The sequence below is a fragment of the Corvus moneduloides genome, chromosome 6, assembly GCF_009650955.1.
Source record: "Corvus moneduloides isolate bCorMon1 chromosome 6, bCorMon1.pri, whole genome shotgun sequence".
Classification (NCBI taxonomy): Eukaryota; Metazoa; Chordata; class Aves; order Passeriformes; family Corvidae; genus Corvus; species Corvus moneduloides.
Window position 1 is genome coordinate 9,842,216 of NC_045481.1, and position 16,768 is coordinate 9,858,983.

The 16,768-nt window shown below is 40.6% G+C and overlaps 2 protein-coding genes across 3 annotated transcripts; one reads left to right on the forward strand and one right to left on the reverse strand.

Annotated features, from left to right (window-relative positions):
- Positions 1-4,363: 4,363 nt before the first annotated feature.
- On the reverse strand, positions 4,364-11,624 carry LOC116446034 (cytochrome c oxidase assembly factor 8). The gene is made up of 5 exons (XM_032113250.1): positions 11,475-11,624; positions 10,324-10,521; positions 9,213-9,276; positions 7,166-7,256; positions 4,364-4,615 (listed from the first exon to the last, which is right to left on the reverse strand). Exons 1-5 carry the CDS (start codon positions 11,592-11,594, stop codon positions 4,510-4,512), a joined length of 579 nt encoding a protein of 192 aa, XP_031969141.1. The 5' UTR covers positions 11,595-11,624; the 3' UTR covers positions 4,364-4,509.
- An 84-nt stretch (positions 11,625-11,708) lies between these two features.
- On the forward strand, positions 11,709-16,265 carry BAG5 (BAG cochaperone 5). 2 transcript variants are annotated; one of them, XM_032113242.1, is made up of 2 exons: positions 11,709-11,795; positions 12,383-16,265. In XM_032113242.1, the coding sequence occupies exon 2, from the start codon at positions 12,412-12,414 to the stop codon at positions 13,762-13,764; it is 1,353 nt and encodes a 450-aa protein (XP_031969133.1). In that variant the 5' UTR covers positions 11,709-11,795; positions 12,383-12,411; the 3' UTR covers positions 13,765-16,265. The 2 variants fall into 2 exon arrangements, with proteins under 2 accessions (XP_031969133.1, XP_031969132.1); XM_032113241.1 differs by lacking the exon at positions 11,709-11,795 and adding an exon at positions 11,916-11,995.
- Positions 16,266-16,768: the final 503 nt, after the last annotated feature.

Sequence of the window (16,768 nt, forward strand, 5' to 3'; positions counted from 1 at the left end):
AAACTGTTAAGAAATAAAGTGAGCTGTGCTTCCCTTACTAATTTTTTTTGAGAAATGAACTTGAATATTCAATTATGGGTTTATTATTCTGTGAATCAGTTTACAGTGATCAGTGGATATAATTTTTAGTATGAAAATGTTACTCATGCATATTACAGTTCCAGGCATATATTATCCTTTCATGAAAACATTTCAATCTTCCAGTCTTTATGCAAAAGATTGGCCTGTGGGCTCTGCACAGGATGTAAATTAAGTTCTTGTTTGGCTAAATCTGGTTACCCTTGTAGGGTACCAATCTTGTTTAGTGACAGTGGAACCTAAAAATTGCAAGCAGGACAGTCCACTTGAAATGGGGCCAGGAAGGGTAAGCTTCTAAATAGCAAATCTGAGGTTTGAACTAGATTTTAATATTATCCCCAAGAATGTTCAGTTAAACACAGAAGTTGTCTCCTCCATAGCTGCTATCATTGCTTTTAAATCTCATCTCATGAAATTGAGAAAAGCTCTTCTTTCTTTAAGAAGTACTGGTCTTTATTAATCATATATAAAGATGCTGCAATCACTTTAACCCAGCCTTTAGTCAGTCTGTGGCTCAATCCCCATTTGACACTTCCTCTTACTCCTCTCATATTCTATCAAAATTAATGCTCCAATAGAGAAATTCAGTGAATAGCAAAACTCCACACATATTATCTGAACAAAACCACCCCAAGTCAATACAAACTAAAACAACTTAAATATTACCACAATACTGTTGCTTTGTTATGGACTTACTGAGTGCATGAGAGACTAAAAAGGCACATGCTGACACTACTAAATATGAAATACTGCTGTTCCTTTTGACAGGATTAGCTAAATACTTAAATGATAGGTCTCCCCTGTATTTTTCCTATACTCAGAAAATGTGCACAGAAAAGTCACTCTTTGATCTATTTCACTAGCTTCAGTTACTGTAGCAGGCTTTTGTATTCATAAAAATTTTATTTTTAGTAGTCTTTAGCATCTCCTTGGCTTTCCTTTGATGCATAAAGGTTTTATGATCAATATTATCTGAAAGCAGCTGGTGTTATTGCAATTGCTCTCAGTCAAGAAAAAAACCCAACAAAAGTAATGCAACACTGGTGAAAATGATACGGCTTTTGGCTGTTCAGAAAATGTAATTATCTCAGTAAATGCATGTGATTTTTAGTAATGAGATTCAAAATTTTGGATGGATTATTTTAACAACATCTTTTCACAGTGGTTCTATTAGGTATTTTAAATCAGACCTCAACACTTACCTAACAGATAAATACCTCACTCCCTCAATAGGTTTTAGATGAAGGGACTCAGCACTCCACACAGAATCCTAATGAATCTGAAGGGGGAAAAAGGATAAAACCAGGCCTGGAGATAGCCTGGGGGCAACACGCCAGTGTTTGAGGGATGGTGTGCTGGGGAGGTCCTTTCATCTGCTGTCTCGATGAAGGTGGGGGATGGAGATCCATGTGGCAGCAGTGACACAAAGGATATTGATGTGTTAGAAACCATGGAAGTGCTGGAGAATGATCACATGGGAGGTCCTGCTTGGCTGATCCAATCTCCTTCTGTGACAAGAGGACCTGCGAAGAGGATGAGGGAAAGCCTTTGACACTGTTTCCCACAGTAACCTCCTGGAGAAACTGGCTGCTCATGGCTTGGATGGGTGCACTCTTCACTGTTAAAAACTGTCTGGATTGCTGAGCCCAGAGCGCTGGTCAATGGTGCTGCTTCCAGCTGGCATCCAGTCACTAATGGTGTTCCCCAGGGATCAGTGCTGGGGCCAGTTCTATTTAGTATTTTTATCAATGATCAGGATGAGGGGATTGAGGGCACTCTCACTCTGCACCTGACACCAAGCTGGGCAGGAGTGTGATCTGCTGGAGGGCAGGAGGGCTCTGGACAGGCTGGATTCATGGGCCAAGGCCAATGGGGTGAGGGTCAACAAGGACAAGGAGAGGTCCTGTCAACAGTATCTGAACACGAGGCAACAGCGTGCCCAGGTGGCCAAAGCCAGTGGCATCCCAGCCTGTATCAGCAATAGTGTGGCCAGCAGGATCAGGGCAGTGACCACTCCCCTGTACTCAGCACTGGTGAGGCCACACCTCAGGTGCTGTGTCCAGTTACGGGCCCCTCATTTCAGAAAGGACAGGGAGGTGCTGGAGTGTTACTGCTCTCTACAGCTACCCAAAAGGAGGTTGTGGAGAGGTGAGAGTCAGTCTCTTCTCCCAAATAACAACACCAGGATGAGAGGAACCGGCTGCAAGTTGCGCCAGGGGAAGTTTAGATGAGATACTAGGAAAAATTTCTTCACCAGAAGGGTTGTCAGGCAGCAGAACAGGCTGCTCAGGGAAGTGGTTGAGTCACCGTCCCTGGAGATATTTAAAAGACAAAGCAGCTTGCAGCTTAATCCTAGCATGATCCATTGTATGCTGATACTGTTTTTGTGTGACCAACACTAAAATTACATGTTCAGAAAACAGTTTTAACTGTGAATTTACTGAAGCACAATCCAAACCTTCTATTTGAATTCCCACAGCTCCCCCATGCCAAACAACACGTATCTGCATCATGAGGCACATAAACGCATCTGACATCGAACAGTTTTTTCCTTGGGTTAGTTCTAGTAGTGAATCAATTTCCTGATCTGGTTCAGCAGGCAGACACAAAAATGTCTGTGTTAATGGAAGTGAGCAGCTCAGAAAATGAAAATGCTTTTGATTGACCTCTACCCATTTAAAGTACATGTGAAACTACCTTAGGGATGTTATACACAGGCTGTCAGAACATATGGCCATTAACCACCAGTCCACTGGTGCTCTGGTCTCTCCCTTTCTGGGATATTTTCTGGTATTATCTAATTATTGTTTTACATAAGAACTATCTATTAATGTGTGCATTCACATTGTGGTCAAAGCTTACAAACTGTATTATATGATTTACTGTAAATCCTTGAAGAATTACATTATATACCCACAGTAGTCTATTTCAAAAATTAATTTTCCTAAACATGTCATTTAAAAAATTTTTAATAAATATATACCCTTTACAGTACTGATGCAGTGTAACATTCACAAATATTTTCAAAGTGTTGGTTATTATCTCAGCAAACACTAATAATGACTGTTTTCATTTACTAAGAACACTTAAAATCACAATTCAGTGGCCACTTTAGCCCCAATAATATCATAGTTGTATGAAACACTATGATCTGCTACTGTATCAGTAACATCTATTTCATTTTGCAGAGGAATTATTATAGCTGATGCGGACAAAGCTCTTTTTGCTCCAGTTGAAAAAGTCTGCGAATAAATCATGTCATGTTTAGATATCAAAAATAGGTCAATGGCTACTGAGATGATGTTTCCAAAAGCAGAACCATCCCTACAGCACAGCTTTAGGAAAACACTTCATCTGACAGCATAAATTCTTTTTAACAGAATCCTCTTAGTAGGTACTGGATAAAAAAAATCACTTAGCTGTATAAATGGACAGAGAGAACATTCTGAGGAATGAGACCTCTTTTAAATTACAAATACATGGCATAATATTTTAGGACTTCACTTGAACCAACCTCGTTCCAATTGATGTTACCTACCTGGAGGCCACAAAAATCACCCTCAGGCAAGTAGTTTTCAGTGCCTTGGAGAAACTGGTGAGAACAGCATATTTTTTTGAAAGAAATGAACCGGAGAAAGCAGTGCATACTGGTAGTAGTGTTGTTCTCCATACAGCAGTTACCAGCTTTGTCTTCTACCAAGATTAAATGACTGGCAGCACATTCATTTTATTGCTCAGCAACTAAAATCTTTATCAATCATGGGTCAGAGGAGCTTTTGTCCAAGGGAGGCATATTTCTCTTAATTAAAAAAAAAAAAACCAACCTAGGAAGATCCTATTGCATTAGCACTTTGATGAAATCATCTCGTAAATATTTATTCAAAAGACCATCTAATCACACTGCAGAGAGGATTATTCTAAATTGATGGTATATATACTCACAACTGGTATATACACTCACAAATCAAACTTGTTCCTTCACCCATTTTGTATTACTTATGGATAGCTACTGCCCCAGACAGGCAGCTGCTGCAAAATGAGGCATTTTTGTCTTTATATACTAATACAGTTGGTGGAGACATCATTCTGAGACCAGAGTTCAGGTACAGCACACTGAATCCCATGTTATTTAGCAGCCATAACTCTATAGCAGAAACAGGACAGTCATTACCCATTCCATCTGACATGAACAAGGAACAGTTTTAAAAGTTTTCTTGGTTGTGTTTTGGTGGAGAAATATTTTAGATATTCTTGGAATAAAGGATAAAGGAAATCTACACACTGATTATAAATTAAGACCAGTGTTCACTTTTATTTACATAGTTTAACAAACAAATTCAAGTAATTATTGCATCAACCATTCAGACTTTGAACATTACTATAAACCACAAGTTTATAGCATATAGTGTTGCATTCTTCATGGAGCTGTGATTACTGTTCTACATTTTTCTTTCTCCGACGAAGCCACCTCAGAGCTCTCACCAGTGCTACTTGTCCCATGAGGAATGTGATCCTAAAGTTACGTTTATACCAATCTCTAGGATTCCAAAGCCAAGAAGATCATCAGCACACAGAACAAGAACAGAAAAAAAGATACACAATTATATTAAAATACCCTTTGGCGTTGACAAATGACATTTCAGTGATGACTTGCATTTTCTGTTCTTTGTGGTAACACTTTTCCTGTCTAATAAGAGTTAAATAACCTATGAAAAAGTCTATGTGTATATCCACATCCATGAACAGATTATATATGTGGATTACAGGGTTGTAACTGTATTTGAGATCAGGTGAGATAAAATAGTTAAAACCATGTCTCGTGTTTCAGAAGGAAAGCTGATCACCAAGCTATCTGGACTGACTTCCTGCCAGTGTTGTGCTTCAGGTACGATATTTGTGTGTGGATGAAGATGCATGTGTTGAAAAGGGCAGAGTTGGTCTCATAGAAGGGTAGGAAAAAGTAAAATCAAATCACACTTCAAAGACTAATTGTGTAACCCAATACGGGAAACATTATCTTTCTACTGCAGTATCTTTTAAGGATAATGCCTTTAATATTGCCAAAGTTAGTCTTTATATCTTTAAATAATTTAATTTTTATGAATCATGCACAGCTTCTGGAACCAATTCAAATTATACACAGTATAGACTGCATCAGCCCTTTTTAGCCTCTGAGAACTTGCTTCAAGTTCTTGCCCCTGTTACATATTAAAACAATATCAAATTTTTTTTCTAGTTTCTAACAAGGATCTCATTCCCATGTTGTAAAATGCTCACAAGAAGCAATAGGATACGTAGAATTCTAGAACTAGAAAACTGGGATTTAGGTCTTCTCTTGAGATGTCTGGGGCAAACCTTGCATGCACAGATCTAACATAAGCCTGAGATACCAACCTCTCAGTAAGGATAGTAGCCAAATTCACACTGACAGGCAGCACTGAGCTACCCCTTCAAATGTCATGTTAAATAAAAATATCATGCTAACATTGCAACTGTTTCTTTTCTCCTTTCATGTTTAATTTCCTATATCCTTCCTGAATTTTTTTCCTAAACTAAATTGTATTTCCAGTCTAAGTACCCGGAACTAAATATTCAAGGCATCTATGCACAGTCATTGCTTCAATTTTAACTGAATTTTAGACATTGCAACGCTTTAGCTGCCAGTTTTCAGGCCAGCTGGCAATACTGCAAAAGAACACACAGCTAAATGCATAAACAGATTTTTATAAATATGACCCCTCAGAATGCCTGTAAAAAGCTCTACTGTTTTCAGGGCTGTGCAGTTCCACTTTGAAACTACAACATTGCAGCTGACACAACCTGATTTTACAAGTCAGCAGCAAGGAAGGTCATGTTTAAGCACAAAGCCTGAATTATCTTACTGTGAAGATGCGACACTTTCCTAAGGTCGCTACAACAAAGGCAACTGGTGACCAGTTCTAAGATAAACCCTCTGCATTCCCACTTATCAGTTATAGGCAATTTAATGACAATCCTTTCACTAAAACCAGTTTCTTACTTTCCATCTTTTCATGCTGTTGCTTTGGATTATGATGAGGTTCCCCCCTACCCCTTTGTGGGCAAGACAAGATGTGCATATTTAAATATTTATTACAGTTAAATTGTTCTTACAGGATAGTATTTTATAGTTTATACACAATACATATGAAGAAATTTAAGCCATCATTTGTTATAGATCAGTTGCAGTGATGGCAGAATTCTCACTAGCATTACACCATTAGGAACCCAGTCACACTTGACACTTTTTTGCCCAATAACCCCTCAAACCAATACAGAGAGGAAACTGGAGTTGTGCTTTCATATTCAGTGGTCAGTATGCCTGGATTAACTGCTGTCTTCCTCCACCTTCCCATTCCTCCCTCATTTCTAGCCCTTTTTCAAGTGTGCACAGCTACTTGCAGGGGTATGTGTGTTTGCATTTTTCATTTTTCAGCCCTTTCAGATCCCCAATCCAGTTTATAGAGTTGTTGTACAAACAGTAACACTGAAACCATGCAGATGTTCTGAAGGGTTGGATGTGGGTTTACCAAGCTGTAGCTGAGTTTCTACCAGGACAAGCTCAGGTGATCAATTTACTAATGCCTCGCCAAACTCAAAGCTGATCACTTTTACTATACACATGCAAAATAACAGACCCGAGATTATTAAATATTACTCCCATTAAACAATTTTCCTTTGAGATAAATCACATTTACTAGTTCTTCTTTAACAGTCAGCTAGAATCTCTTATACAGAACTTTCAACTTATTTGCATATTTATCAGTTTCAATTAGCAGCATGAAAGGACCCATGCCCTAGGATAATAAAATGTGCCTGATCTTGTCTCTTTAAATCTCAGACTTGAGCTTATCTTTCCACTAAAACAACAAAAAGCAGCAGCAGAACTTAAATGATAATGCAAATTTCTGTCAAATGCTAGTAACAGCATGAAAAAAAAATTCAAGAATTACAGGGGTTTGTGCTGTTTTACCAATTACAGAAAAAAATGTTCAAATTTTAAACTTGATCTTATACCTTTCACTTAGACTGTAATGTATAATAGTCAACATAAATACCTTCTACATACCTGTTATACTGCAAATGCTTTTTAAAATTTTTACTTAGAAAGTCCTTGTAAAAGTCAGCCATTTCCTCTGCATTCAGTGTTGCTTTTTGACCTGAAAATAGGTTTTGGTGTAACAAAGTCAAGGCAATTCTCTGGATTAAAACACTGGGTTCAGATGCTAGGTCTGACTCCTTGCTCCTACAAGCTTTCTGTGTAGCCCTGAACAAGTTATTATGCCTTTATCTTTCAACTTTTTAAAACTTATCGAGGGAGCACAGCAGATTAAAAAGACTGATCATCTTGAAGCTGGTATAGTCCTTAAACCCCTATTACTTGTAGAAGTGATAAAGTTTATGAGCTCTTAGACAATTTAGGAAACTAGTGAACCTCTATGAAAAAGTGCATAGATCTAGGAGTATCTATCCTTTGAATAAAATAGTTTCTCACAGGGCTGAAGCCTTAGGAGTACCAATAAGAGCATTTAGTAACTTAATTTCCTCCCCTAAAGCAAGTCCATAAATATCAAAAGAACACTATCCAAAACTGACATGGTATTTTCAGATGTACTTTTTTTTCTGTTACTATTGATAAATTTCAAGTAACTTCAGGCAAAAAGTTTATGTTCAGTCAGATTTCTGAACAATCTAGTAGGCAATTATTTTGAGAAGCAAATACAAAAGATGATTTTGAATATGTCACTCATAACTACAATATAAAGGAAGAATAAGACCTGTGGCTACAGCACAGATGTCTAACCCTGAGAACCAGCAAATATTCTCAACTCTACCAAACAATTCCTACACAAACCTTCTGGCACAAAGTGTCCTTAAAATGACAGTCAAATTTGAATGCCCCATAATGAAGAAGATGGAATTGCAATATTCAACTTGTTACTGTTCCAAAATGCATTTTAAGGCTCTTGAGACTGATCACAGGAATGTAAATTATTGATTGGTTCTATTTGTCATTATTTACAAAACTAACATACTACAATGGATTAACATAATATGGGATAAATTAACTCTAAAACCATTTGAAGGTTGCTAGCTTAACACCTATAGTTAATTTGTTTCTTCATACTGGTATTAGCAAAACAGATACATTCTGTAGAAGTTAGTTTTGTTCCAACTGTTCATGTGTATTTTTATTTTTATATACACTCACAGCTCTGTTATAGAACAGTTAACCAAAGCATGCAGTTGATATAATTTTATTTTTAATGGAAGTATATGGTCATTCTCTTTTACTTCTAGGGTATAAAAACAAAACAAAAAAATCAAAATAGCAATATAGAAGAAGTGGTTTTGAAACAACATAGAACTTAATTTAAATTATTTCTCAACCACACACTGATCACCAGGATACAAACAGAAAAGAAAAATAATGGTCTGTGACATACAGACCCTCAGAGCAGATGCTTCACTAAACTCAAGCAGATCATTATTCTGCGAACAAAGTGTTCAACCTCATACTACAATGCCCAATTCACTATTATTATGAAGGCATTTTGTTTTCATTTTCACATAATGAATTAGAGAGACAACTATTTAACAGCAACTGTGCTCAGGCAGAGACAGGCAGATAGCAGTTGCCATCTCTCTGGAAGCTTTCTTACTCTCCCTCAAGGAAAAATATTGTACTCATTGCATACACCATGGACCTGAAGCCAAAGACTCTGAATTTATCCACCCAACCATAACAGGCACTTGAGGCAAATGCTCTGTATGTTTATCTCGGCTAGCTCACTGGGTTAGGAGGTGTGAAAGTAAAAAGCCCCTTCCTCCTTAGGCTACACAATTATTATATTACTGGGCTAGGATTTCAGCACATTCCCTCTGGCTGCAGGGAAGGAATTAGAGGGGGAACAGTGCAACAGATGATCTGACCCCCCACAGGCACATCTCTGAAAAGCTCCTCCTCTCTTTTGTTATCATACTCCGGAAAACACTTCTAAATCCTACCTCTATGAATTTACTTGTAACAGAATGCAAAGAGCATAAACTAACAAAATTCAAAGTTAAACAGAATTCAGAATGCATCCTAAACTATTAACAAAGATCTCACTAACCTGATTCATCTCTCATTTCCAGACCCTTGGCTTTCAGTCTTGAATAAATAAATTCTTCTTTTTCCTAAAACATTTTTCCACATTAGAATTGGAAGTAGTCAGTCCTTGAAGTTCACCATTGTTTTTAATTACATAGCAATGTGGTGTCTAACACCCTCTGAAATAACCAGCGATACTCCTTATAGCTGGAAGTGTCAACTAAACACTTTTCTTAATCCAGTGACTTAGTTAAACTGGTAACATTGTCACTTAGATCCTGCTACCTGCACACATCAATTAATTCATGCAAGTGTCCCTACTGACACTTAAAAAAACTGATTTGTGGAGTAAAGCTACAGCCAAACTTCAGTGTTGTTTGACAGGATTCAAACTTTTCAGCTTTTAAGACAAACAATAGGAATGTGCTATACTGTATAACTGAGATTTTGAGCATAGAGAAAAACATGCAGCCTAAAAAAGTTACAATTATTTAGATGGAAGCACAATAATCATTTGTGTGTAAGTTTTACAGATGTAAAAAGCAGTTCTGTGGAATTAAAAAAACAAGCTTCATTTTTTCTGGGATCTTTGCAAGTTTTGAGAGGATATGATGTTCAACATCATAAATGATGGTGAATTACTGAACTATTACTGTTCTTCCAAAAAACGCCACACTGGTTGAAGATGCCAAAATCAGGAAAGAAGACAGACTCACTTTAGCCCTTCTGGGATACACTGCGAGTGAAATGGGACATATCATTTAATCTCATTCCGTCTTGGTAATTACACCAAATTTCTCTCACTTATGACAAGAGAAAAGCCAGCCATGGAATCATTTTCAACAGCTGCTCTAGTCACAGACAGGTCTTGCATGTAGGGCAGCTACAACTTTATACTATCAGTGCAAGACAGGAAAAAGGCAAATATTCCATGCCACTAAACAGCAATAAAATGTGTGGGATTTTTAGTTGAGTGATCATTTAAAGAAATAACGACAAAAACATCATTTCCTCCGTGACCCCGAGCGCATTAACAGCAGGCAGAACTGAGCCCCACCTGAGAGAGGCCAAGCCCCCCAGCTTCAGGCAGGCAGGAGGGCGCTGAGCAGCAGCGGGTGCGAGGCCGGGCTCACCTGGTGGAAGGCGCGGTTGTGCCGTGCCCAGAAGCGCTGGTTGCTGGCCTGGGCCTCCTGCCGCGCCTCCCGCAGCCGCCGCTCCAGCGCCGACTCCTCCGGGGGCACGTAGAAGATGATGGGGCGCAGGTTGGAGTGCTTGTCCGGGGGCCCGATCCAGTCGCTGTGCGAGTGCGCCGGGGGGCGGAAACCCAGGCCCTAGGAAACACAGACACCACACGTTATCAGCACTGCAGGAGAATTTCTGAAGAACGTCTCCATTTGGAATAAATTCCCAAACGCCATGGAACCTTAAAGCATACAAGCATAGCAAGTTCAGAAATAAAGCGCATTTATTTACTGTGACCAAAACCAACACTGTACATTAACAAGTACTTTTAATTACAAATGCACTACAGAGAAGATACCTTTAATTCTTTTACCACAGGCGTGAATCACAGGGATATTTTTTTAAATCAACTTTTTTTTTTTTTTTCTATTACTGATACTCTGTTAAAATATTTCATGGAGAGAACTAGCAAGTATGCAAGTTTTTTATGGCGCTGATCTCTGCCCTCTGGTGACCAGTGACAGGACCCGAGGGAACAGCATGAAGCTGTGTCAGGGGAGGTTGAGGTTGGATATTAAAGGCTCTCCACCCAGAGGGCTGATGGTCACTGAAACAGGCTCCCCAGGGAAAGGGTCACGGCCCCAAGCCTGACAAGCTCAAGGAGCTTTTGGACAACCCTCTCAGGCACACAGTGCGATTCTTGGGGCTGTTCTCTGCAGGGCCAGGAACTGGACTGTGAGTCCCTTGAAACTCGGCATATTTTATGATTCTACGATTCTGAGTTTTGCTAAGACCGTCGTTCTTCCTGCATCCATGTGCCCACACACAGGCGTGTGCCTGCCCCAGCCGGGTTCGGGAACACCTGGCGTTACCCGACAGCTCGAAACTCAGCACCCCTCCAACACCGAACACCGGGGCCTTCAACAAACACATCAAAAACCAGAGGCCGCAGGGAACGCGGTTTGCTACCGGCCGCCCCCACCCCGCCGGCGTTACCGGGGGGCAGCGGGGACGTTCGCCGCTCCGGGCTCAGCGAGGGCGGCGGCCCCCGAGGCTTTCCCCGCGGCCCCCGCAGAAGCTGCCACCCCCCGCCCGGGTTTACCGCGCTGTCCGGCCGCTCCCCGCGTTCAGCCGCGCGGCCGCCGGCGGAGGAGGAGGCGGAGGAGGCGAGGAGGCGGCCGCGGCAGCCGCCACCGACCCGCAGCGCCCGGGCGGCCGCCATGTCCCGGCGCTTTACGACGCTGCCGCGCGGGCGCTGCGGGCGGGGCGGGGCCGGGCCGGGGCCGGGCCGGGCCCGCCTCCGCCTCCGCCTCCGCCTCCGCCTCCCTCCGCGCGGCTGGGCCGGGCGGGGCTCGGGCGGTTCGCGGCGCTCGGCCCGTGGCGCAGCGCCGGGCCGGGCAGCGGGTCCTGGGCAGGGCGGCCGGTGAGTGACTGACCAAGTGAGGCGGGGCGGGGGCGCCGCGCGGGTTCGCTGCGGGGCCTGTGGGGACGAACCTCTCGCAGGTGCCTCGGCGGTGGCCCGGTGTCATTTCCTCTTCGTGCTGCGCTGGGCCCCACCGCGGGGGAGGCGGGAGGTTGTGGCCATGGAGGGGCCTGGGGCGGCGAGTGATGACGGGGAGCGAGGTATGTGCGGGGAAGGCAGCGCTGCCCTGGGGTTGACGCACCCGGGGGCGGTCGGGTTCGGCCGCTGTTCTCGCCCCGCTCCGGGTTCTCCCCTGGGCTGCGGGTGCCCTGTTTGTTCTGCGGCGGCTTCAGCCGCAGAGCAGGTGGGGAAGGCTTTGGGTGAACAGCCGAGAGAGCTGGGCGTGTGGCAACTAAAGCATCACCCCTGCGGCCCGACCGGGAGAAAGGTGTAAAAAATTAAAGGCCTGTGAAATATCAGCCAAGTGGTTTATTCGTATTGGTGAAGGTACTTAAAATAGCTGTAATGCTGAAATGTTTCAGAATGTAAAAGTTGCAACGCGTGCTCATGTAGCACTTAAGCAAGTCTTGTTCTCATTTTCCTTGTAGTTCATCTGGAGCTGGACGAGAGAAGAGGAATGGATATGGGTAACCAACACCCATCCATAAAACGGTTACATGAAATACAGAAAGAAGTCAAAGAGATCGAACAGCAAGTGGCTGTCTTCAGTGGTCTGTCTACCGACCGAGATTACAAGAAATTGGAAAGGAGCCTTACTAAACAGCTTTTTGAAATAGATTCTGTAGACACCGAAGGGAAGGGGGATATTCAGCAAGCCAGAAAGCGAGCTGCCCAGGAAACCGAGAGGCTGCTGAAGGAACTGGAACAAAATGCAAACCATCCCCGCAGACTGGAAATAGAGGCTTTATTCAAGGAGGCACAGTCACTTGTGCAACGCGAGATCACACCTTTTTACAAAGGAGGAAACTGTAAAAGTGATGAATTTGAAGAAGGAATTCAGGACATTGTATTGAGGCTTACCCAGGTGAAAACTGGAGGGAAAGTTTCTCTACGCAAAGCAAGATACCGCACTCTGACAAAGGTATGTGCTGTTCAGGAGATTATAGAGAGTGGTGTAAAGCAACAGCTGTCCCTGCCACTCTCTAATGATGCACATCCTTCTGTCTCCAAAATTAACTCTGTAATGTGTGATGTGAACAAAGCCAGAGGAACCCTTATTGCGCTTCTAATGGGAGTGAGTAGTAATGATACCTGCAGGCATCTGTCCTGTGTGCTCACAGGCCTCATTGCTGATTTGGATGCTTTAGATGTCTGCGGTCACACGGAAATAAGAAATTACAGAAAGGAAGTAATAGAAGAGATCAATAAATTGCAGAAATACCTGGACTTGGATGAAGAAGCAAATTCTACTCACGCTTACGATTTGGCACAAAATCAGTCTATTCTAAAAATAGAAGAGATCCGCAAGAAGATGAAGGAAGTTAATTCTTTACTTTTAAAAACAGAGAATGCTTCTGATTTGTATCTGGGATCCAAAGCAGAATTGCAGGGATTAATTGCCCAGCTAGATGAAGTGAGTCCAGGAAAAAATCCATGTATTAGAGAGGCCAGGAGAAGAGCAGTAATTGAAGTTCAGACTCTTATAACATATATTGATTTGAAGGAAGCGCTGGAAAAAAGGGAAATGTATCCAGAGCAAACTGCTGCTGAACATCAGTCTCATAAAGCAGTTTGGACTGTTCTTGGAAACTTGTCTCAAATTCAGCAAGAGGTGATTTCATTTGATGGAAACAGAACGGATAAAAATTACATGAGACTGGAAGAACTTCTTACAAAACAACTTCTAGCCCTGGACGCTGTTGATCCGCAAGGTGACGAGCGGTGTAAGGCTGCCAGGAAGCAGGCAGTAAAGCTTGCACAGAATATTCTTTACTATCTGGACATGAAAACAGATGAATGGGAATACTGAAACAGCCATGGCCTGACACAGAAGAACATTTTTCCCTTTGGCACTTTATGAAGATCATTGGCAGCACATAATAAAGTGTTCTGTGCTTGCAGAAATAATGGAGATTGCATAAGCAGTTGACTTGGCTATATGTCTGCTATCCCACGCAGTCACCCACTTGCCATGGCAACTGTCAGTACACCATCAGCAATTCTGGTCACTGCTATAAGCAAAGAAGTGCAATTCTCTGAAGGAATAGCTTAATACTTGATCAAATAGCTTGTTTTTTTTTTTTCTTCTTCCTTGTTTTTCTTTCAGTAGCCTTGTGCAATGTTCAGTGAATGCAGGTTTTTCAAAGACACAGAAACTTCCTTGTGGTATAGTACTGGCAAAACTATTTAAGGAGACTGGACATGAAAATTACTATTCAGGCATTAAGCTCCATCCAGCAACTTCACAGCAGTCTGGATGTACTCTTAATGTGCTGTTATGACTTAAAGTACTAAGGGCAAAAAGCCTGCTGGCTTTTGGATTTACTTGATTTATTCCATCCGTCATACCATCTAGATTTCTCTGTTAACAGACCTATAATGCCAGCTGCAAATTAGCATTTACATAGGCAAAACCAATTATGTCAATTTTTGTAATACCTGAGCCCTTTGATTTGCAAAACCAGGTCTTTTGTTGGTGGAAATTCTTTCAAGTTACTGCTTTAAGGTACTGAGACTTGGAGAGGAAAATCTGTACGTTTATACCGAACAGATAAAGGGGATTTCGAGGATTCCAAGCTGCCATCCATAAACCCTTGAAAACTGCACTGAACTTTATGTAGTGGCTGCTTAGGTGTCTTTTTAAGCTCTGCTGTTGCATCTGGTTTTCACATTTGACGAAAACAGAAACAGAGTTCACTTTGAAGTGAAATGTGCATTTTGGAATTATTTTTGTAAAATTAGGTAGCCAGCTATAAAGATGTCCCTAACGATGTAAGTGTGTGCTACATGGTCAGGTGTGGCTTCAAGCATGTCTTGGAAAGACTTGTGGGAAATGTCTCTCTTTGCAACTCATTCACTTAATTGTTTTAGTAGCATCATAAATAAGCTTGCTTGTATACTGTTGTATGCACATACCTTTTTATTTGTGGCTGCTAGTGCCAATCACATTTCTACTATAGCATGTTTTTTGACTTTTTTTGAGAGCATGGCATTAAAATGAATTAAGTGTAAAGATATATTCAATCACGGATAATTTGCACTCAGCTCTTTCAGGAGGAACTAATGAATTATTGTTCTGTAGATGATGATTTGCACCTCTTTAAGGAGTAAAAACCATTTCGGATGTTACAATAAATATTTTTAAGATCTATTTTTGACTGATGGAGAAGACAGTACTGTCTGTGAGAGACAAGTGCCTTTATGACACTGCTAACTTGCACCGTCATATGTAGATATAGGAACTGTTTACTGGCAGCTTGATACATTTGTAATCTTTGCAAACTGGATTTTTCACGTATATATCTAATTCTGCTGTAGTATATGTCAAGTTAACATAATACAATAGGTGATAGTTGCCCTATGGAGTCCTGAGAATGAGTATCAAATTTGGGAAATACGGATTCTGCTTTAAAAACTAAAGCATTGGTGTGGAGATGGGGGACTTTGGACAGGTCTTCTGTGCCTATTGCTACAGGAATAATATATGTGTTCCATAACACAGTATGAGATGTTGATTGAAGGCTGCATACCTTCAGAGTGTGAATAGATTTTGTTTGTGATTGTACAGGTGATTGCTTTGCAAATCTACTTGCCTAAACTGACCTAATTGAGTACAGTGCCTAAGGCACAATTTGGCAATGACAGAATGTTTGTTGGAGGATTCTTCGTGCTCCTTCAGAGACAACACCATTGGCTTTATCTCTCCTTCACTAAAAAATATTTCCCCTAACTGAAATTCCAATCTCTATTTGAATATTATGTGGCTAACACAGAATATTAGTAGTGTTATACACCTAAATTATTTTACTCATTTCAAGCTCTCTACACATTTGAATTGCAACTTGTGATTTGCACTTGAATTTTTAGGAAAGATAAGGATTTGATATTGTAATAATATTATTAATTTTTCTTTAGTATTACTGTCGGGTCTGCAGTGGTTACTTGTAGTTTGTTTAAACAATGTAGTGTCTGTGTTCTGTCGAGGATACATGTAGTTTTATAAATGTTTGAGCCTCTAATGTAAAAATGAGTAAGTATAGTTATCATATCTGTTCTATTTTAAACACGTCTTTTAGTTTTTCCGAATGAATTGTTATGCCTGCATCTCTAAGAATGCAAATGTATAAGGTTAGTGTAATTTGACTAACTGAATAGAGTTCAGTAGCAAGATATTATGTGGATTAAGCTTTTTTCCTTTGTTCTGTAGTCTGATAAATTGACTATTTAAATTTTATGGTAAAATTCTCATCTGGAATGGGATTAATTCACAGTTTCTGCATGACTGAAAGTAATAAAATAAATGTGCTTAACAAAAAAAAAAAAAAAAAAAACAAACCAAACAAAAAAAACAAACAAAAAACCAGAAAAACCCCCCAAAAAAGAAGAAATGCACAAGTTTCTCAAAAATTTGCTTTTATGCTGAAGAATGTAATTTCTCTGTTTTTTGTATCCAAAGATTCAGAGACACACAACTTTTCTTTCCAATACAGCAGGCTAAAATAATCAACAAAATGTAAATGGACCAAATGGCAAAAGCCTGCATTTTAGTACTATACTAAAATAGAATAACTCTTCTGTGTGCTGTGTTATGTACCTTGGAGCAAAATAATCAAGTGGATATTTGGAGGAGAGGTAATCCTGCATCGTGATTCCTATTTGTTAACTGAATTTCTTTTTTAAATATTTTTCTTTAGCTATTTCAGTGTTTATTTTTGTTGTTTGCCACTCAGAGTGGTGCCAGTTTGGAGATGATTTTTAAGTACAGTTCCTACTTTTTTAATGTAACAGAAATCAGTGTCTGTGCTCCTAATGGT